Source organism: Lepisosteus platostomus, chromosome 8 (genome assembly GCF_059453375.1).
Source record: "Lepisosteus platostomus isolate fLepPlt1 chromosome 8, fLepPlt1.hap1, whole genome shotgun sequence".
NCBI classification, from domain to species: domain Eukaryota; kingdom Metazoa; phylum Chordata; class Actinopteri; order Semionotiformes; family Lepisosteidae; genus Lepisosteus; species Lepisosteus platostomus.
This window is the reverse complement of record NC_142618.1, coordinates 9,191,695-9,214,011: the sequence shown is the minus strand read 5'-3', so window position 1 is coordinate 9,214,011 and position 22,317 is coordinate 9,191,695. Positions and strand designations below refer to the sequence as shown.

The following is a 22,317-nucleotide window of genomic DNA, read 5'->3' as shown; positions in this document are numbered from 1 at the left end:
CGGCAGCCAATTGCATCACGATATATTTCAGAAGGCGGGCACTTCCGGTCTCTCCCCATCACATCTTATCGCTGGCAGCGGCCAAGCCACCTATTGGTTGAGTGTGGAAGCCCGTAGCCGCTGATTGGCCGCCGGCAGCCCGTGCAACACGATGTCCAGCTCCTCCCACTCTTCCATCGCCCCGGCGCTGCCGGGAGTGGAAATATTGGGAAAAGGGTTTCGGTTGGCTTGGAGGTAAGGTTGCTTATATTAAAAAAAAAAACTTTTTTGGCGTATACGGTAGTTATCGGGTAAAGGGCACGTTAATAATTTTCCTTATTGTTTTAAGCAAGCAAATACTGCTACCCCATAGTTATTTTAACCAGTGAAGAAACGTTTTTTTCTTTCCCTAAAAAATAAACGGTGCTCGTCTGAAAGAACTGTTGCCGCTGTTCGGTGAAGTTCACAACCGGTTGCCCTGGACACTTAATACTCGCCCAGTGTCGTAGAGTTTGTTAACCGTTCAAAAGGTGTTGAGGTATTTTATCATCCTGGGGTGTCGTGCTTTGTAAGAGGTCGGGCTGAGCCGGAGTCGAGGATAACAACACGTTATGTCCCAGTCCGAGCAGCGCGTCCTTCACGCCAGCGGCCTGTCTGAGTGGGAGGTTACACAGTCGCAGTCACTCGGAAGGAATTCGCTTTACGCGGTTTTGTTTTTTTTTAGCCTGCCTTCCAATGGTGCGTTTTTTAAATGCCCGTCAAATGATATTTGCTGGTCTACGGCGTCTTGACCATGAACGGTAACTTCAATTTTTCCGATGCCCCTCACTTTGAGGTCCTGGCGGTACTGGGTTTATTCGTTTAATGGGGTCGTATAGCCTTTCACTTTCACGTTTTTTACTCCTTGTCTCTAGAACTAATAGTCGTTTTTTTTGAAAAAGAAACAGAAGGGGTGTCTATAAATCAGCGGTCATGTTTCAGATTCCTAGCGAATCTACTAGGAGCTTCTATTTTTACAGGGAATGTCTAACGCTCTGCTTTGGAGCGAAGTGATGTATAATCGCATAAGTGCACACGGTCCGTGTTTGCGCACGATCATGGTGATGTTGTGGTAATGTTGTGATTGTAATGTTTTGATCATTTGACAGTCAGTCTCGGTGGATAACCTCTCTGCCCGCTGTAGCTGTTTTATACAATTTAAATAGTAGAACTATAGTTGTTGGGTTTGAACAATGTCAAGTACCACGTCTTTTATGCCATGATGATTGTTCACATTTTTGCATTATTGTATATGGTGCCATGCGATATTTTCTTTTTTTTTTCTGGAAAAAAAAACAAACAAATCGAACCATAAAAATTGTAGATAGGATGTAGAAAAAACAGGTGCGTGTTTTGGCAGCGGGAGACTGTTGCATCTCTTTACTCTCGATAGGTTGATTCTCTTTATGTAATCTATTTCTCATTCCTATTGCCACGTTAACAGTCGTAAGGTCCCTGAACCAAATAAATCATCAGCAATTAGGAAATTAGTAATTATGAGAGCACGTGGTGGCAGTGTTTTTATTTCCGATTGATAAAATTTCAAAAGGAAGCTATATCAATGGTAGGTCTACATGGTGAAAGGGTAAAATAATGTGCTGTACAAAGAAAACAGAAAGGTGTATTTTTCTTAAGAAACCGTTGCCCCCTCAGGAGGGCTTGGGTCTGTATTGCGGGTTGAGGGACAGTAGATGCTGGGTTCTGGGTTGATGGCAAATACAGTACAGTACCTTAGACATGTCTTTGCTCTTAATCGTTTACCATTTACCTAATTTCCACAAAAGCTTGGGCAGAAACTGGTCTTTAATTGCTGAAAATGGAAAGTGGTATGACTAATGGGGGCAAAATTATTGGTGTTGTTTCAAGTACTCTTAGCTGATGAATCATGAGCTCAGAGTTCTTTCATTAGCAATGATGAACAGTCCTCTTTAGATTTGTGCAAATTCCTATCAACGAATCCATTTTTAATATATCTAATCCTCTCACTGTTCCTGTGGCACTCCTTGTGTGCTGTACAGTCATGCAAGAGAATGAGAAGACTGGAGGTAAGAGATGCTGTTCAGATGTGCATGTGGCTGATCTCCACTAGCTGGAACACTGTGAGCTTGCTAACAGAGCTTACAAACATGCACGGTATTGTCGGCATGTACTGTTGAGTCCGTTTTTAACACAAAATAATTTAAATCATTTTTCCAAACTAAACGCTGGAGCTTGTGTATTTTTGTATTCTTAAAGTACCGATATCTGTGAGTAATTGAGTTCCTGCATAGGTCTGTCGAAATGCTGTTGACGCATTCAAATGGTTGAGAATTTGAGGGCTGTAGTGTATGAACCTTATATGCTGTATGAAGTAACATTGTGGCCCTATGCGTTTTTATGTAAAATACTCTGTTGTCTATATTTATTAAGGTATTTTACATGCCTTTAGACATGGTTTCTGCAAAAACAATCTTTTGGGATTAATTTTTTTGGAGTTTAGTTTATAATTTAATGCTAATGTCAGTTACCGTAGAGCTAGGAATGAATAAAAGCCCCCACCAAATCCTTTTTATTGCCATTACCCATTGTTTCGTTTGGAATTTCAGCTCATAGACTTTGTATGGGTCTTCATACTCAGAACTAAATGTAACACAGTGTGCTCTCTAGCTCCTTTGTATAGTCAGTCATCCTGAGATTGTATTATTAAGGTTTTTAAATACTATTATGTAAGAATTGTTTTTTATTTGCAGTATAATTTAGGGTTTTCTCTGTTTAATAATACTTGGCTGATTCTCATTGTCAAGCGGGGTTGTTGTGGTAAGGAGTCTGTAATTAAGTCAGAGAAGGAAAAAGATTTGTGAAAAACATGTTGTTTCATAAGGTTTAAGAATAGAGTATTGTTGTCGGTCACAAAGTACAGAAAGCAAACGGCAAAGGTCATTGTTCTTACTTACTGCCTGCAATATGAAAGAAGACTCCGAACAGTTATAATAATAATAATAATAATAAACTTTATTTTATATAGCGCCTTTAAAGGTGGCTTCTCAAAGCGCTTTACAGGATGACAATAACAATAAATAAGAAGACTACAACAATAAATAAGAAAAATTTCACAAGACAGGACACAATTATAATTACAGCAATACAACAATAACAATAGAGGAGACCGTGGAAGATGGTATTAAGAAGAGCAGAGGGGTGAAGAATGGAACCAGTTAAGTAAAGGCTTTTCTGAAAAGGAGGGTTTTGAGTCTGGATTTGAAGGAGTTTAGAGAAGGTGACTCTCTAATATCCTTGGGCAAGGAGTTCCAGAGCTTGGGGGCATAGCAGGAGAAGGCCCTGTCGCCCATACAATGTAGACGGGCTTGGGGGACAGTAAGGAGGGCAGAATTTGAAGAGCGGAGGTTGCGAGGTGGGGAGTAGGGCGATAAAAGTTCAGACAGGTATTGAGGTGCCAAGCCATGTAAAGCCTTGTAGGTGAGCATGAGGATTTTAAAGTCTACGCGGAATTTGACCGGAAGCCAGTGCAAGGACTCCAGGATAGGAGTAATGTGAACACTTGCACTAGATCTGGTCAGGATTCTGGCTGCTGAATTTTGGACATACTGCAGCTTGTTCAGAGTAGATTTAGATACCCCAGGGAGCAGAGCATTGCAGTAGTCAATTCGAGAGAATACAAATATGTTGATCAGCTTTTCAGCCACAGTTAATGATAGCATAGGGCGTAGTCTTGCGATATTTCTAAGGTGAAAAAAAGATGTTTTGACAGTATGCTGTACATGTGGGTCGAATGTTAAGCCAGAATCGAATATAACCCCAAGGTTTTTCAATTTTGATTGGAGCTCAAGTACAGAGCCATCTACAGACAGGGTTACAGGACTGGCTTTACGAAGTTGATGGGGGGTACCAATAAGCATGACTTTAGTCTTGTCACAGTTAAGATGAAGGAAGTTTTGAGTCATCCAAATTTTTATGTCAGAGATGCAATTAGATAGAATAGAGACAGCCACATCAGTGTCGGGTTTGGTATGGATGTATATTTGAGTATCGTCAGCGTAAAAATGAAAGCTGAGGCCATGTGATCTTAAAAGCTGACCAAGTGGGAACATGTAAATGCTGAAGAGCAAGGGGCCCAGTATTGAGCCCTGAGGGACACCAGACTTGACAAGACCAATTTCAGACCTGTACCCATTGAGAGAGACAAAGTGACAGCGATCAGTGAGGTAAGACTTAAACCATTTGAGGGCAGTGTCAGAGACTCCAAACACAGTCTCGAGACGAGAAAGCAAGATGTTATGGTCAACAGTGTCAAAGGCAGCACTGAGATCAAGAAGGATGAGTATGGAAAGAGAACCAGAATCAGAAGCTATTAGGAGATCGTTGGTGACTTTGACTAGGGCGGTTTCTGTGCTGTGAAGTTGACGGAAGCCAGATTGGAGGGGTTCGAAAAGGTTGTTTGTCATGAGGTGGTTATGTAACTGAAGTGTGACAGCACGTTCTAGAATTTTAGAGAGAAAGGGTAAGTTGGAGATGGGGCGAAAGTTGTTAAGATTGTCGAGAGCCATGTTAGGCTTCTTTGGCACTGGGGTAATAGCAGCAGTTTTGAGGACCGTTGGTACAATGCCGGTGCTCAAGGATTCATGTATTATATTGAGGACAATGGGACAGAGAGAAGAGAAACAGGACTGGAATAAAGTGGTGGGAATGGGATCTAAAATAGATGTGGTGGGTTTCATGCGCGTAACTAGTTTGTTTAGGGATGCTGAGTCAAGAAGAGAGAAGCTGGAGAGACGGGAACCAGAGAAGTTGGATGAGGAGGGAGGAGGTGTGGAAATTATATCCGTAGTGGAGAGAATGTGATGCCGGATGTTGTCAATCTTAGAACTAAAGAAATCTAAGAATGTGTTGCAAAGTTGTGATGAGGCAGGTAATGTGGTGGGGCAGTTTGGCTTGAGCAGTCTGTTGATGGTGGAGAAAAGATGTCTGGGATTGTTTTGGTGATTTTCAATGATGTGAGAGAAGTAGGTGGATCTAGCAGACTCTATAGTAACCTTATAATCAGATAAGTAATCTCTCCAGGCCTGATAATGTACATTTAGGCCGGAAAGACGCCACCTACGCTCAAGTTTGCGAGAGGCTGCCTTCATGAAACGCAGATGGTCATTGTACCAGGGGGCAGGGCGAGAGAAGGAGATGGTTCGAGTTTTTAAAGGAGCAAAGGTGTCGAGGGTAGATAAAAGAGCATTGTCAAGTAACTGTATTTTGTCCTCTAGAGGGTCAGAGGAAGAGAAACAGGATAAGGAGGACAGAACAGAATTTGCAAACCTTGGGTGATCAATTGATCGCCAGTTGCGGAAATTTACAGAGCGTGAGGGGGAAGTGTTAGAAACAGGTAATTCCAGATTGAAGAGAATGGCTAAGTGGTCAGAGAGGCCTAGATCAAGGGGGGAGCAGTGGGAGACAAAGGAGTCATTTGCACTAATTAGATCTAAGGTGTGTCCTTTGTTATGTGTAGGGGTACAAACAAACTGAGCAAGGTCAAAGCATCCCAAAAGAGAAAGGAAGTCTTTAGCCAGACTGGAGGAAGTTGAATCAATGTGTATATTAAAGTCCCCTAGAATAAGGATCCTTTTAAATGTAAGGGATAAGAATGAGAGAAAATCAGCAAACTCACCTAAGAAGACTCCACTGGGTTTGGGTGGTCTGTAAACTGTGGCAATAATAGTAGATTGGGGGATAGAAACATTTAAAACAAGACACTCAAAAGAAGAGGGAGGAGGTATAGCTATAGGACTTAGACTGTAAAAAAGGTTGTAAATAACAATGATGCCCCCGCCTCTGCCTGAAAGACGCGGAAGGTCAAAGAAACCATATCCAGGAGGAACTAGTTGGTTGAACAGGAGTCCATCGTTTTGTTTGTGCCATGTTTCGAGGACAAAGCATCTGTCCTTTGAAATTGGAATAGAATCATGTTGATTGTTGTGTTTATAAGAATTGTGAAAAGCTTGTCTGTTTTATTAGTGTTTACTCAGCATTATATTTTAAACATATATACAGTATTTCTACATGCCTTAAGTAGTTGATTATATTTTTAAAAATACTTGTCACATTATTAATATTAATTTTGCATGACTTTATCTTATCAGAGAAGTCTTCTACATGTCCTGTTGATGTGTTCTTAGAATATAATATTCTTGTTTGCTTTAATATAGATTGTCATAAATACATTTTTTCTATTAAGTATTTCATACAAGAGGGAGACGATCGAGCTGTCTAGCCTGTTTGCTTACTATCAGGTAATTGGTCCCAAGGTTTCATCCAGCTGTTCATCCATCTTATCATCCATCTGTTCAGAACTGCTCCTGTTATCAGTTTTTAATACACTTCAGTGGATCTCAGTTGGCTTGTGGTTTTTGCTGCAGATTCTGAAGTCCACTTGACTTTTATAGTGCATTTCTGAACACTCCACTCCATCATGTGCTAGTACACTCACCACACACCAGCTATTAGTGGGGAAGAGAACAGAGTTAAGAAGCCATTCATGGATGCGGATTATTAGGACACCACGATTGGTAAAGGCCAGTGGGAAATTTGGGCAGAACACCAGGGTTGCACCCCTACACTTTTCCAGAAATGCCCTGGGATTTTTATGACCACGGTGAGTCAGGACCTCGGTTTTATGTCTCATCCAAAGGATGGCGCCTTTTTACAGTATAGTGTCCCCATCACTATACTGGGGCATTAGGACTCTCACAGACTGCAAGGTGAGCGCCCCCTACTGGCCCTACTAACACCTCTTCCAGCAGCAACCTTAGCTTTCCCAGGAGGTCTCCCATCCAGGTACTGATGAGCTGTTGAGCTTCAGTAGGCTGTCAGCTGCGAGTTGCAGAGTGATTGGCTGCTGGATAAATAAAGTGCAACACTTGTTTACTTTGGAAATGTCTCATTTCTTTAAGACGCATAGTTACTGGTTTCCATTGTGCGAGTATGAGCTGTAATTCAAGCGTGCTTGTGATTTGCATGTAAATGTTTCTCATTGTGCCGCATGCCTCAGTGCCTTCCATCCTGTTGGTGCTCACATTTCAGACGGCAGGAGAATGGAAGTCCAGTAGGGAACCTGTGGGAACCCAGAAGATGATGTTGAAGATGGCTTGCAGAAACTCCCTAGATGATTGCCCATCTAATTCGGGTCGTTAAAATGATCCTGGAATCTACAGGAGCAGTCATGGACTTAGTGAGTATCCGTTTTTCTTTTATTCGGTACTGAGGTCCAACAAAACTGTGCCTTGTGTTTGTTACTCCTCTCACTGGCAGTCCTTATTGCCATTGCCCATATAACTTAATTTTGTCATCTATTCAGATCCCCTGCATATATGACATGCTTTGTATTGATGTCTTGACTTACAGAGGTATCTCTACTATTTATTCATGTAAAAAATAGTTAAAGAGCTCCTGGCATGGAAAGCCTGCCATGCCAAAATAATGATCTGTGAAAATCTTTATTTTGGTTAATAATAATCATTTTCTCTCCCTCCGATCGCTTTCTGATCATTTTACCGTGATCTGTGTGATGGAAAAAGTCCTGTCACATTTATTTAATAAACGTTTGGAAATCACAGCTCACGCTCAAGGACGTTGTGGCTTGTACTGTAGAGCCAGTACACTGACGAGTTGTGGGTCAATGAAGTGGGATAAGGTCTTTTACAAGAACCAGCAGCAGGAAGAACTGGAATGAGGGGAGTAGGGAATTCCTAATTCTTTCATCCTGATGATTATTCTCTCTCTTCCATAAGAGAGAGGCATATGATAACGATTTATGACTGGTTTAAAAACATGTTCTGATAATGCAGATTCTGTGCTCTTTACCATAATTTGGTGGATGTTAATAGTAAGCATGTCTCAATTTTGGCTGTTTTTTGTCCTAAGAAAATTTACAGTAGGTTTCTTTTATAAGTATTTTAAGGCACCGTAGGGTTAGAAATAGACTAATCATACTCCTCTTCTATAAAGGTCTAAGTCAGTATTCTTGAAATGCAGCTAAAAATGATCATGGAATTTTTTTCTTAAGTGGGTTACTTGTAGTTTATGCAGTGATTTACTTTACTATATTTGGTATTAGTTGGTGTTATGTAAATCAGTTCTTATACTGCAGCTTAGTTCTTATAATTCCTACTGTTTAAGGGTAAAACAAAGGTCTTGAGGCTGGAGAAGGATGTGTCTCAGCCACAATGTTTTATGCTCCTGATCAAAAATGACCACTTTTGCACACACATTTCCTATTTGGGCTGAATGGACCAGATCATTCTGTCATTTTCCATAGTGAAAGTTAAGCTTTTTGTATTTTGAAGATTTCTCAAAAGCCAGCACACAGTTTTCACACTACTCAAATCGCAGTGAGGCAGTCAAACACCAACAAGACAAGACTGAACCCTGAGAGTGAACTGACAAGCACCTCAGTTTGACCTAGGATAAATGTGATAGAACCACTCTAAGATTCATCACAAGCTGCTCATTTCACATTTTCCATTTGGGTGTCAATTTGCTGTATCAATTTAATCTGTTTTTCAAGAGAAAAAAGACTTTCTTTAACAGGGTGATCATTGTTCTGGCAGGTTTGTGTTTAAGGTACAGCAGAAATGTTTACCCAACAAATATTACGACTGAAAAACAGTGCAGTAACAGGGAAAGGTACCAATTTTTTTATCCACCATGTGATGTTGCATGGTCTTTTATCACTAGACACCAAAAAGGAAAATCAAATTAAATGTGACGGTAGTCCTTCAATATAAATTGTTTATCAAAAAGGGTGTATAGTGCTCAAATTAATAACCAACTGAGCTCGATGGGCAAAATACTATTTCTTGTTTACAAATAAGAAGTTAGGAAACTATTTTTCTTGTAAGTGGAGGGGTACAGGGAAACAGATTTCCATTTGATTATTCACTTATTTACCTATGAGGTAATAAAAATGTAAAGTCTTGGACTGTCTCTAGATTTATAGTAATAAGAAGCAACACTTTTACATTACAGATTAGTATCTGTGTTTGTGGGTTTGCTATAGTAGTTGCACAGTAGCTAAGGTAGTAGCTTTGAATTCTTTTGCAAGGTTTCTGGGCCTCATGCAGCATGAAGCCTGCAGCCTGAAGTTCTAATGACATTATTTGGATAACAAGCCACTTAGAACCACCTACAATGTGCCCTGAATGTGTGCAGGTGGCCAGTGGTCAGTAACTCCCTTCACAAAGACTTAGTAGAGAATGAATGCCACAGGGGTTGTAGCCAGCATCTGGGGTGTGATCAGGTATCCTATTTGCCTTAACACACCCCTTTTTAGTTTCTTTTAGGTTCCTTTTCTTCTTTATACATGGTGTGTAGCCTGGAAGAGACGCGGTTAGGAAGGTGTGTGTGTGTGTGTGTGTGTGTGTGTACACACTCTCCAAGAGTGGTGTTCACACCGGCTCCCTTATCGGCGTAACAGGACACATGACTCCATGTTCCCTTACTCCTGGGCCCTTCGCCCAGGCTCACTAAGTTTCATCCTGTTGTCCTCACTGCTAGGAACCTCCTGCTCTCAGACACCAACACAGACCCTAGCAGGATGCTGTCCCTTTAAATCTTCGGTTGACGTCATAAAGCTCCGTTTCTTCCTTCTTTCAGTCTCCTCCGAGACTGACGTTCTCACTCCCTTCCTCGCAGACTTTTCCTCTCACAATCCCCTACAGGATCGTCGTTCTTCTCCACCCCCTGGCGGGGTTACTGCAGCGGCTAGCCAGCATCTGTTCACTCATACACGGCGACACGCTCTTCTAACAACGCCCCGACTAGTAGCGTCTCACACCCGCTACTGTCGTGCTCTTGCAACAGAGCCTCCGCATTTGGGAGACCTAGTCTCCCACGTCCTCTCACCACTGCAGCTACAGCAAGACTAAGGTCCTGAGACGTATTCAGCATGGTTTTAGACCACTTCTACACCTGCTGCTCATTCCACTTATTCACTTATAGGTGTGGTTTCCCTTAATCCGGGGCTCCGCCCCCCACACCAAACACCCCAGTATTACTCCACAGCGTGTACAAATATTGCACAATATCGAAATAATAATAAACTTTATTTTATATAGCGCCTTTAAAGGTGACTTCTCAAAGCGCTTTACAGGATGACAATAAATAAGAAGACTACAACAATAAATAAGAAGATTTCACAAGATAGGACACAATTATAATTACAGCAATACAACAATAACAATAGAGGAGACCGTGGAAGGTGGTATTAAGAAGAGGAGAGGGGTGAAGAATGGAACCAGTTAAGTAAAGGCTTTTCTGAAGAAGAAGGTTTTGAGTCTGGATTTGAAGGAGTTTAGAGAAGGTGACTCTCTGATATCCTTGGGCAAAGAGTTCCAGAGCTTGGGGGCATAGCAGGAGAAGGCCCTGTCGCCCATACAATGTAGACGGGCTTGGGGGACAGTAAGGAGGGCAGAATTTGAAGAGCGGAGGTTGCGAGGTGGGGAGTAGGGCGATAAAAGTTCAGACAGGTATTGAGGTGCCAAGCCATGTAAAGCCTTATAGGTGAGCATGAGGATTTTAAAGTCTACGCGGAATTTGACCGGAAGCCGGTGCAAGGACTCCAGGATAGGAGTAATGTGAACACTTGCACTAAACCTGGTCAGGATTCTGGCTGCTGAATTTTGGACATACTGCAGCTTGTTCAGAGTAGATTTAGATACCCCAGGGAGTAGAGCATTGCAGTAGTCAATTCGAGAGAATACAAATATGTTGATCAGCTTTTCAGCCACAGTTAATGATAGCATTAACTGCTATCTGCTTATTGCAATCTTTTCTTCTCCGCTTCACAGCTGAAGAAGTATATCCTTGTTTAAGCAACTTGTCCTGTTACATTCTCCATGTATGTTTAAGATATAGTTGTTTTCTATCTTTGAAATTGCTTCTAGCTTCAGTCACTGTGGAAGCTTAAATGTTAGTGTCTTAAGCAGAGCGCAGTGAGGTTTAGTATAATCTAGTCTCAGTCAAAGTAGTTGAATCGTAATCAAAATCTTAATGAATTTGAAAAGGTTGGAAATTTATTTACTAAGGAAAGACCCTGGTAGTGTTTTTTGAGCAGGGAGCCTCATTTGTGAGTGATAATGGGTGTGAACACAGAGAGGGTTGCTGTTGAAAAGAAAGGGGAGGGGAAAAAAGACACTGGCTCATATCGTGCCTGGATCTTCTTGGAATAAGGAACCTAAGCAGCGTTAATATTCCAAATAAAAAGGCCCACATTTCCTATGCTTGTATTCATTGGGCTTGTTTTGTTGATGAACACATTCACCAGCTAACCCCCAACCTTTTCTTTTTCAGGCCCTTTGGAACGACAAGCCCTATGGGTCTTCTCGGAGTATTGTAAGGAGGATAGCTACCAGCCTCCCTCTGAGACCTTGCCCACGTGTGCGGTTTCAGGTAGGATACGAGTACAGGGCGTAGTTACTCTGCAGGGACATCACACGGCACATACTGGGCTTTCAGAAATGATTCTCCAGCTGACTTCCAAAGTCGGATGCTGGTCCAGATCCTATATCATATCAATTCAAGCGTCTTGATAATACAAGTCTGCCCTTTTTTCACAGATAATAGAGTAAAAGTAAGAAAAGTCCTACGGAACTATACTTGCAAATTTTAGAAATTGAAATATCAGCATTGTTACCATATTGCGTTCCTGATGAATTCCCATCTGTTTGTTTGCTCTTGTTGTGATATACAAATTATTCCTTCTTTATAAGGAAGAAGTTTTGTTATAGCATTTTAAATTCATTTAAAGAGGCCAGTTCAAATTCTAAAATAGACTTTTTTTCTGAAAACCTACAAAAGAGCAGCTGATGTGGGCAGAAGGAGAGTGTGTTGTATGGCAACTCTCCTAAGAAGTTGAGTAACAGCCCTGCATAACAAACAGATGGCGAATTAATAAGTTGCAGAGTGCATTATGTAAGTGTCATACATCGTGTCTTCGAGATTTTAATTTTTTAATCATTGTGCAATATGTATGTTGATGTAAATTCTGTGGGTTGTGGTGAATATTATTAATAATGTTTTCTCTTGTGAAATAAAATATTGAAGTTTAATTTTGGTAAACTTTTTTTTTCATATCACAGTGCTAACTCATCTCAGTTAACCATTAGTGACTCAATTAACCATAGATTCAGAGTGAATGAGGTAAACATCTGGGAATATCATAGAATATGTTGGTCTCTATTGCCTGTGACATGTCTTCAGCAAAAGAGGGAAGGATAAAACAGTTGAAAAATACAATACAGAATGTATTTTTTCCACATTGGACATGCTGGTATTATAATTCTCATTTCAAAATGTAGGTAGTTCTGGTGTAATCGATAAATGTGTACTAAATCCCATCCCAATCAAAGTTGAGTGAGAGTTCGGGAGGATTGTGAAGTGAAACCCTTCCTGCTCACTAGTCACTGTAATGACTAATGTGATGGGCCGTGCAGCCGATATTTCACCGCAGAAATGCTACAATGTGATCTGCATGCAGTGTTAACAAGTAAAGTAGTATTTGTCAGCAAAACTTACTCAAAGTTGAGAGCAATATTTCTATTGGCTTAAAAGAGATGTATTCACAAGCCTGTTTATTTACGATGTGATCGGGTCGCTTTACCTTACTGAAGGTTCTGTTGCCTCATTCTGAATCGCAGAACATGGCGCTGCGCTTGCCTGGAAAGTCTGCCTATTTTGTAATGTTATTTGGAGGTTTTACATGTTGTGCACATTTCACTTGCATTGTGGTTTGAAATGCACTCATCAATGCCAATTCTTTCTAACTCTCAAATATAAGAATAAGATTGCAGTTCCTCGTTAATTGTGGGTTTTTAAAAATACACTTTTAATTCATCTCGTATTTACTTTCCAGGATCTAAAACCTCTGCTACAGTTTGAAATGTTCTATACCGAACAGCAGTAGAAACTTCTAAATGCAACAGTATTTTTTAGTATGTGCATTGAAAGTTTATTCAGAAAACAATATAAGATAATTCATCTTACTGATTAACATTTTATCATCAACAGGAGGTCTGCTGTAAAAGTGATAGGCTAGTAGTGTATGGTAACCCTTTAAGCAATATAAGCATTACATCTACAGCACATGGTATGCAGGTTTTTTAAATGCTGCCTTGTGGGATTCTGTCCCATTCCTCTCCTAGATCACCTAGTTCACTGATCTCTGAGCTCTAGATTCAACAATTATTCAAGCTCATCTACTTAAATGGGGATCCTCAGTCCTGCTCAGGGAGGGCCTGTTTCTCTACAGGATTTCAGTCCCACTGCACTCATAATGTAAATTGGTTCTTTATTGGCTTAAATGGACCGGTTTCACAGTTTCTCCCAGTGCTTTAATTAGACACGAGAAGCCTGTAGACGTGCCAGCCCTCAAGAACCTGGGGAACCAGCCGTAAAGTTTTACTAATGCTAGAGTCTGGCAACTAGGGCATCCAGAGCTTAGCTCACAATGTGAACTTGCAAGGAAGCTGTTGTTACATGCGAAATGTGGGTGTTTGTATTGTCCTGCTGGAGCAGTAAGGTCTCGGGACTTGCAGCCCTGTGCGGTCATGTTGCCATCAATCACTACAAGTGGAGCGCTGTAGTGACCAAACGCTCTAACCATTAAAACATTCAAATTGAGTTGTTCTCATATTTTGCCAGGTGTGCTTAAATCACAATTTTGGGGGGGAGGGATAAAATAATGACCTTTTTCAAGCTTCAAGACCATGTTCTGAAATGTTAAAGAATCTAAATGACTGTCACTGTTTTGTTCTTTCTTCTGTACTGTCTTTCTCTGATGGCTGGTTGTATCTTGCTCTTTCTTCCTTCTTTCCTCTCTAGCTGTGCTTTTGGTGAGAAATGCTGTGAACCTCCTCTAGGTCAGTTCTCTTTTCTGATGTCTTGGGTAGATGATAGCATGTGTTGATGTTTGTTTGGCACTGCCATTCACTTCTGCTCCATATCAAAAACGTCCCTTCTGATAACACAGATAAATCCTAGTATCAGATTTGTTTATCATGGCACAGAATTATACAGCTCTTATTTGTTATTCTAATTGAAGCTTCTTGCATGCCACATTGTGCTTTCCGAAGTATATTCGGCTGGTCTCGTATGTGGCCCGTGTAGTTGTTTTTGCATGTTCTGTTTGATCTTAATTCTCCAGCTTCTTAAGAACAAGTTAAGACTTCAACTTGTTCAGCCAAGCAAATTGTTTGGGTGTAAAGAAGGAGTTCATTATTTAAGGAGGTGATTAAGAGCTCAAGTGGAAAGAAAAAAAACAAAACAAAACCTTGAAGTTCTCCAAGACCGGAGCTGTGCACTGCTGGCGTAATGTGAATCTGAAGTTGATTACGGTGGCATCTTTTCAAAATATGTGCATTGTTCTTTTTAACAGTTGTGAAGGCTATTACTTTCAAGTTCATATTCTATACACGATTTTTAGACTCCAGACATTTGCAGTGACCTCTAATTTATATACGTGTTCTGCATGTGTTTTGGTTTTGAAATGCAGCCTTTGTGTGATCAATGATGGTCGTTTTGATTTTGTGTTTTGAATAATCTGTTCTGCACTTCTTTTAAGTGCCAGTAGAGCTTATTATAAACAATGCTTAGCAAACCAGAATACACTGACAGTTCAGCCAAAACCAACTGAAATCTTCGAGTACCCTTAAAATAAGAGTTACATGGCATATTATTAATTAAATCTATAGTATTCTTATTCCAGATTCACAATACTAAAAGAGACTGAATTTTGTGTTTTATTTTCAGCTTCATCCTTATGTTGATGCCCCCAGCAGTCTGCAGTGCACAACTCAAGAAAATGGACTTGTAGCTTCACTTGCAGACGTTGCTTGGATTGACGAAGATGAAGAACAGTCATTTAACATACACAGGTAGTAGATCATTCATGGCATGTTTAAACCTGCATGGGATGTACATGTTGAAACAAGTTTATTTTTTGTCATTTTGGCATACTTTGAACTCACCAGGTTTAATTAGATGATTTATTCACCAAAACTTGTTCCAAAACCAGAAACATGAATCTGAAGGTGAATAATCATGTCAAGCCTTCAGTGGGTAGCAGGCAGGGATTTTTTTTCCTTATCTATTCACTCCTTCCACCTGCTTTTTACATTTTATCACTGTTACACTATATTACATCTGTATTTTGTATGTGTTTTGCATTGTTTACAACATTTGTTAATTGGGTCTGGTGTAAAATAGATGTGAAATTATAAAAACTAAGAAGCTGATCATTTCCTCACAGTTTAATTCAACTCAAAACCTAAGATGATTTTTCCAAGATATTTATTCTAATTTACATTGTTGTTTTTTAGAAACTGGAAGTCTAATTATGAAGATGTGTGACTGGTTTTGCCTCTTTCCACAAGAAGCTCTGTGTTGGAAAAGTGAAGATTATGAAATGAATATATATTTCAAACATGGTTTAAATGGGGAAAAAAAGAATGGGTTTATTAACTCAAAGCATGTAGTTGCTTGGAAGTAATAGTATCATAATATAGTAATACGTTATGCATATGTTCTTACAATTTTCTAACAGGTTAGAAGCTCGACCAGACTTTCTTTTTACTGCTCACCAACGGCAATATTTTGGTAAACCTCTTCAAAAGCAGCTGTCCTTACCAACCCTAAACAGCGAAGACCTAGAGCCAAAGAGTCCTGCATATGCCAACGATGAGGCCATACAGAAAATCACTGCACTTGAGAATGAACTGGCTAAACTCCGAGCACAGATCGCACAGATCGTGCTCATCCAGGAGCAAAAGACCCAGGCTGATGGTAGGAATTGTCTTTTATTTTTTTAATTGTTTTGATCTTTGAACCTCTTCTTCTCCGACCATTATTTAGTCTCTTCAGGATTTTCTGTTTGTAGGTAAAGAACATGGAATTGGCCGTCTTGTGAACAATTTTCCATTTCTTTGAGGTGCTTTTCCTCACCCTGTTTGTACCGGTTGTCGCCAGAAGATGTCACTAGAGAGCCATATAAATTGTATTTGTACCTTTAGAAGGAATATTTTTTAGCTATGGAGAGATTCCTAAATTAATGGTATAGGTACCGTAATACAGAGCTCCTTAAATCTGAGATACCCACAACTAATAATGCTCTAGTTGGACAAATCTTGCTACAATTATTCATTCTTTTTTGTAATCCTTTAACCAGTTAAGTAAATTGCACATTTCTCCTTTGACAACCTGTACAGTACAGATTTGCGCAGCAGGGCACTTGGAAACAATGAGTATTCCATTCACGATTTGAACCCAAGACCCTCTCACTGTTATACGATTAAGTCTGGTATATTAGCACTGACCTCCTTTTTTGTATTAACATCATGTACCAGTTGTTGTTTGAGCTTGTTGGTTTTGAGCAAATGCATAGGAATAAAACCCTCCCTTCCCCTCTCTCCAGCACATTCCCTTCATTGGTATCACCTCCTACTCCTGGATCTAATAAAGGATTAAGGGATTTAAATTAAGGCCATAGCAAGAGAAGCACTGTGTTATAATGCTTTGTGACAGCAACAGCACTTCATGCTTCAGCATGAGCTTGAAGGAAACTGGACGAGCTGGTCCACTATGTTCAGCTTAATGTAAAAACATCTGTCAAAAATGTCATTAAACTTATTTACTTATTTATGCATTTTCTGGTGCATGAAATACCAGTGACCATCATGAGTAAATCTCCATACCAAGGTATCTGAAGTGTTTGACTGGTAAGCTATTTTATTCCATTGCAAATGGAAATGAGTCTATGTATCTAGAGTCTGTATCATCTGTAGAACAGTATACAGTCCTATTATTAATGTAAGTAATACATGAACAGCCTGAGCGTGAGGTTCCAAAGACAAGACAAACAGGTGTGAAAGGAGCAATAAGGAGAAGACCACTTATTGACTCTTAGCAGCATTCCTGTAGAGATACAATTTTAATAATGTTAATGAAATACTAATGAATCCCAACAAGTTAAAATTATTGTAGCTTAGAACCCAAACAAATTGGTGAGATTTGCAGCCACAAAGTGTGGAATCTTTTTTGTTTCAGTGATCGGAATATGATGGAAGTCATGAGCTGTTATTCTTTGGTTCAGACAGGGATATAGATGCTTCCAGTACAGCTACCTCTGCAGGAGGGACTAGGCAAATGGCATTGGAGAAACATCATACAGTTTCCCTGTTTATATTAACACAATTTAGTCTGAATTGCGTACTTAAGAGTTAAAAGGACTAAAAGATTATCGACTACTTTACAATAGGGGAATAGAGTGGTTAGCGTTAATGTTTAAAGTGTTATTGTATAGCTCTCATATCTACACTGTTCTGTTTTTTTGTTGGTCAAGAAGTATTAGTACTATGTGGTACTAATGTGGAAAGATGTAAAGGCAGAAATAAGCAGATACTCTCAGCCACTGTGAATAAAACATTGAGGCCTCAGTGCAACTCTGTTACATTCAAAGGAGGGCAGCAGCTAATTTGACATAATTACACTGAATTACTGGGAACCAGTATGATATTGCTGAACAGAGTGTAAACCATACATCATAAAATTGAAGTTTAGTGAATGAAAAGTAACTAGCCTGTTTATAATACTGTACCGGGGCACCCAGGTTTAGAGGGTGGAAAAGGGGCAGACCCACAAGGGGGCGGCATTGAGACAATCCTTGCACTAGTGCACAGCCCTTTCTGTCAAAGACACACGGAAGAGCAGGAGAGTGACTGATTAAACCCTTACAATTTGTTTGGAGAGTGAGACAAGTAAATCTCGGGGTGTGATTTCACACCGGTCTTTAAAGAAAGAAAACCAGTTCAAGTTAAAAATAACAATTTGCATTCCTCATAACAGCCTCAGTCATAGCCGTGCCAGCTGCTGTTGAATGAAGATGGTATTTGGTGGTTAAGCTAAAAGGTTTGGCCAGATCAGGGTTTTCTTCTGTTACTTACTGGATAAAGCAGGGTCCTAGGAGTTTTCTTAGGGACCTGCATTTGGGTGGTAGGATTACAGTACATCACCGTGTTCTGGATACTGACTAAGACACCTGTAGAGGGACAGATTTCCCTTCCTGAACAAGGGGAGATCTGTTGCAAATACCCAGATCAGAATGTTCTAAGATGGTAGTGAAAGAGAGTGAAATAATTGTCTGATAGAAGGGCGCTATCTAAGCAAATGATGTTGCTTCATTGACTAGAGGAGAAAACTGCCCTGTGTTCTGTTGTTTTTCTCATGTTCTCTTGGTCTTTTTTCAGGTTCTGCATCTTTACCAGCTGGAGCGCCCCTACCCCCTCCGCCCCCTCCTCCACCTCCTCCCCCCCCTCCCCAGCCCCCCCCAGGCCTTCAGCGCTGCAATTCTGCTATAGACCTCATCAGGGAGCGGCGAGGGAACAAGACCGCCGGCCGGGGCCTGCTGGACTCGGGCCCCAAGCAGCCGGCGATGCCCAGCATGCTAGAAGTGCTCAAAGACATGAGCAAGGTGAAGCTGCGCTCTGTGAAGTGAGTAGAGATGGGGCTGGGGCTCTGAAGTTCAAAGGTCTTACTTACACTGCCGAACCACAATCAGTCAGTCTCTCGATCTTACAACTCCATTTCCTGATCTGTCTTCAACCCTTTTGTTGGGTCTTTGTTTTCCTCTTGTGGAGCTCAGCGTTTAGGGGAAAACAGATGAAAACATCTTTAAGAGCGTTTATAGAACATATGTCAAGGCCGTTTCTCTTGCCTAGCTTGTTTGGTTGCTGGTGACTAATGACTCCCAGGATCGCCATCAATCTTTTTCGAGAAAAAGGCAGGGAGTCAGCTTTGACAACATGGCTGGAATGATTATTTTTTGGTATACAGATGTGCCTCTTGTTCTCAGTTTTACCAGTATTGCTCAATTAGTTGGCTGGCACTTTTATCCAAAGTGACTTACATTTGTTCGGCAGGGAGTTTTACTGGAACAGTTCAGGAGAAGTACTTTGCCCGGGGGCAGCGTACAACCACAGTGTCTCAGCTGGAATTTTATACGCTTTCAGTTACGAGGCCAGATCCATAACTGCTGCTCCACACTGTTGCCCTAAAAGTTCCTTGTTATGTAAGGAAATGTACAACGATTAATGGTACTTTCATCCCTTGCGCTCAGGAAATACTGACAGCAACAATGCATGTGTGTTCTTGGCTTCTCTGGCACAGATTGGTAGTGGAGAAATAACCAGAAGGTACAGTTAGGACAGGTTCATATTATTTAGACTGTGTACATAAATATACAACACACAGCAATGTACATGTGTGAAAATACTGTTTCCTCCTTTTTCATAGCCCATTCTGCTTGTACACCTCAATGTCCTGTTTAACGGCTGTAAATTCTTTATCAATCTGTAAAAGCATTGTGAATCCAGCTTGGAAGTGTTGCAGCTCGAATCTTCGGTGTAGTCAAGTTTTGTGCACACGGCTGCTGAGGACCTTTGCATCTGTGCCTTGATTCCCACAGTCCGGAGCAATGCCAAGCCAGAGCGAAGCCGGGTGACCCTGTAGACGCAGCGGCTCTGATAGCGGCAGCTTTGAAGCGGAAATTCGCTCATCGGTACAAGAGGGACAGCCAGTGCGAAACCGATATTAACCTTCCGGCTTCTGAAACGCAGACCTGTGCCGAGACCGCAGCGGTAAGTTGGTTCAGCATCAAACGGGCCGAGGTGTGAAACTGTAAAGAACTGCCAGCACTTCTTTGGTAATAACAAAAGCAGAGCAGAATAAAGGAGAGACTGAGACACCAAGGTACATTACATACAACAGTAAGAGGTGTAGATGCCATTAAAGAGAAGCTTGTCCAACCTCTGGATTACCTAAAGAAAACCAGAATGCTGACATTCAGACTGGAATGAAGTAAAGTATCCAAGCTTTGGCAGGTTGCAGGCACACAAAAGAAAAAAAAAACAGTAACTCGCTAGTCAAATGAAAATCTTATTGAAATAATGGCTTAAGGGAACACATACCTGGTGTTTGTGTATGTAATGGGTATGCAATTGCTTTTTGTTACACAAGTCTCAGATATTTGTGTGTAAAGAGAAATCTGACATCTTTATTTTCGCTTGCTTTTTTCAGTTTGGACAACACATGCTGAAGCCCACTGGAAAACGGAGGGATTTAGTCAGCAGCGCGTCTAAAACATAACGTCAATATGTAAATATCTTGTATTTAAGATAGTGTAAAACACTATAACTCAGGATATTCCTGGCAAAGCAAATTCTTTCTCTACAGTCAAGATTCGACCAACCTTACTTATCGAGATGTTGGTTACTAGAATGTACTTCTGTTTGGAATCAAGTGTCTAAAATGGTACAGATTAGTAACGGCCTTTCTTTTTTAGAACAGTTTAGTGCATCACTAAACCTGCCAGTTGTCATGCTCTCCGCATTGCGGCTCCCAGAACACAGTTTTATTGGCACAGGACAGATTGATATTTTCCCAAGTATGTTGATAAGGTTGGGACCCTTTCTCGACTTGATGTATAGAATGTGCTAATCTTTATTTTAGGTTCATTGTAACTTAATTAAATTCTACTTCAGGGCTTATTACCAATTCTTACTGGACCCGTTAATTTAAAAATGCTTGGCATCAATCTGGGAGACATGAAGAGGGGGTATTATTTATGAAGCTGCCACGAGTGCCTTCTTCTGAGTGGTCCTCATTACAGCAGAATGGAGACCAGTCAGGATCTGAGCTCGGTGACAGTTTTCACATTTTTTCCAGTTTTGAATTAATTTAACGTTTTTTTAAAAACTAAGTCGAAATATAAGCTGCCGTTGATTTTGATGAGAACACTATCTTCACCGCCACGGCAACAATGTCTTAGAAACTCTCGAGTCTCTTGAATTTTAAGTGTTTTTGCCTTTTAAGTATGATACAAGTGCCAGAATATTTTCACTTATGTCACTCTTGGCGTTCGAGAGGGCATGTGAGGTATGTTACTCTCCCAGACACAGACTTGTTATGTCCCTGTACCTAGACTTGTGAGCAGGTTTTTCAGAGAGCTTGAAGGACTGTGGAAGTGAAAAGCAGAAAGCAGAAGAGAGGTTTATCAAAGGAAGGCTGTAATGAGAAGGCACATAAAGAAATTGAAATGTGTCATGAAAATGGAATGCCATTTCGTTTCTGTACATGTTGGAACATTGTGTTCTTCTAAGATGTATTCAGTTACCAAAAAAAGTGACAAAATACTCTCAGAAGCAAATGGGCAAAAGCATTTTATTGTATTCTGGAAGTGGAAAATTTAACACTGTTTTTTATTTATTTATAAAAATCTAAACTTAAGTTCTAGATTGTTTTTTGTTTTGTTCTGTAGATTACTGCATGACATAAATGCATATACTGTAAGGACTCGAGTATGACCTGCTTCACATAGTCAGGTTTTAATACTCCCATCTTCACAAGAAAAGATGCAGCACTTAAAAATGAGACCAGATGGAAAAATGTTTGGTGTTTTCTGATTAATTGTTTTCATGCAGATTTTATTTCAAAGTACAAGCTTTTATTTCAAGTATTTTGTTTCGAAGTACAAGCATGTGGCATTTCATTATACTTAATTTGGTGGACGTTTTGATATTGATATCATTTTGATAGAGCAGACATATTCTTGCCGAACTAATTGCTTTGTAAGATGGTGTGTCTGAGACCACTGATCTTCTATATACTTTATTGATTTCACACAATGCAGAATAAATCCGGAGAGCAAAATATGTTTAATTCTATTGCATTTGTCATAGGACAAATTTCAGTAAGAAAAAAGTACATGGTTTTGATGCCATACATGGAGTAAACAGTTGTGCTGTAAGAAAAGCTCTGTGATTATTTGAGAAGGACAAGTTGTAATTATTTCTACATATCATTTTATTGCTCTACGATGCCAAAGGTATTTATGTCAGACCATTTTGAAATTAAAATATTTGCCGTAGAAGTTTGAAAACTGAAAATGTAATCATCTTAAGATCTTAATCATCTTAATTAGGTTTAATTAAGCAAATGTACACATTTATGCAGTGGTATTCAATAGCAGACTAATTCTGTTATACAGTGTCTGTATAAAAATGTTCTGTATAGTTTATCCAGTTTCTGCTGTGTTAATGACAAAATTTCAGAGTGCTCTTGGAATCATGCTGGTACATAATGCAAGCCACTTGTCATGTCAATATTGGTTTTCAAACAGTACCTTGCTCGATGTATTAGGAAACATCACTGTACAAGCTGTTTTCAGTAATTTTATCATGCAAACAAGTAAAAGTGGTTAAGAAAATCCCA

The 22,317-nt window shown here is 40.2% G+C and overlaps 1 protein-coding gene across 2 annotated transcripts; it reads left to right on the top strand.

The window, feature by feature from the left end:
* The first annotated feature begins 87 nt into the window (after positions 1–87).
* On the top strand, positions 88–22,317 carry mtfr1 (mitochondrial fission regulator 1). Of its 2 annotated transcripts, XM_088642337.1 has the most exons (8): positions 88–234; positions 7,084–7,231; positions 11,350–11,448; positions 14,806–14,930; positions 15,599–15,837; positions 18,297–18,540; positions 19,514–19,685; positions 20,125–22,317. In XM_088642337.1, the coding sequence occupies exons 2-8, from the start codon at positions 7,166–7,168 to the stop codon at positions 20,191–20,193; spliced, it is 1,014 nt and encodes a 337-aa protein (XP_088498463.1). In that variant the 5' UTR covers positions 88–234; positions 7,084–7,165; the 3' UTR covers positions 20,194–22,317. The 2 variants fall into 2 exon arrangements, with proteins under 2 accessions (XP_088498463.1, XP_088498464.1); XM_088642338.1 differs by lacking the exon at positions 88–234 and having other exon boundaries at positions 7,061–7,231.

What these genes read in the sequence shown, in the direction of transcription:
- mtfr1 (XM_088642337.1), top strand. Translation starts at nt 7,166, where the DNA reads ATGATTGCCCATCTAATTCGGGTCGTTAAAATGATCCTGGAATCTACA. An exon ending in CAGTCATTTAACATACACAG is followed by an intron (nt 14,931 to 15,598) that starts GTAGTAGATCAT and finishes ATTTTCTAACAG; the next exon opens with GTTAGAAGCTCGACCAGACT. An exon ending in CCTGTGCCGAGACCGCAGCG is followed by an intron (nt 19,686 to 20,124) that starts GTAAGTTGGTTC and finishes TGCTTTTTTCAG; the next exon opens with TTTGGACAACACATGCTGAA.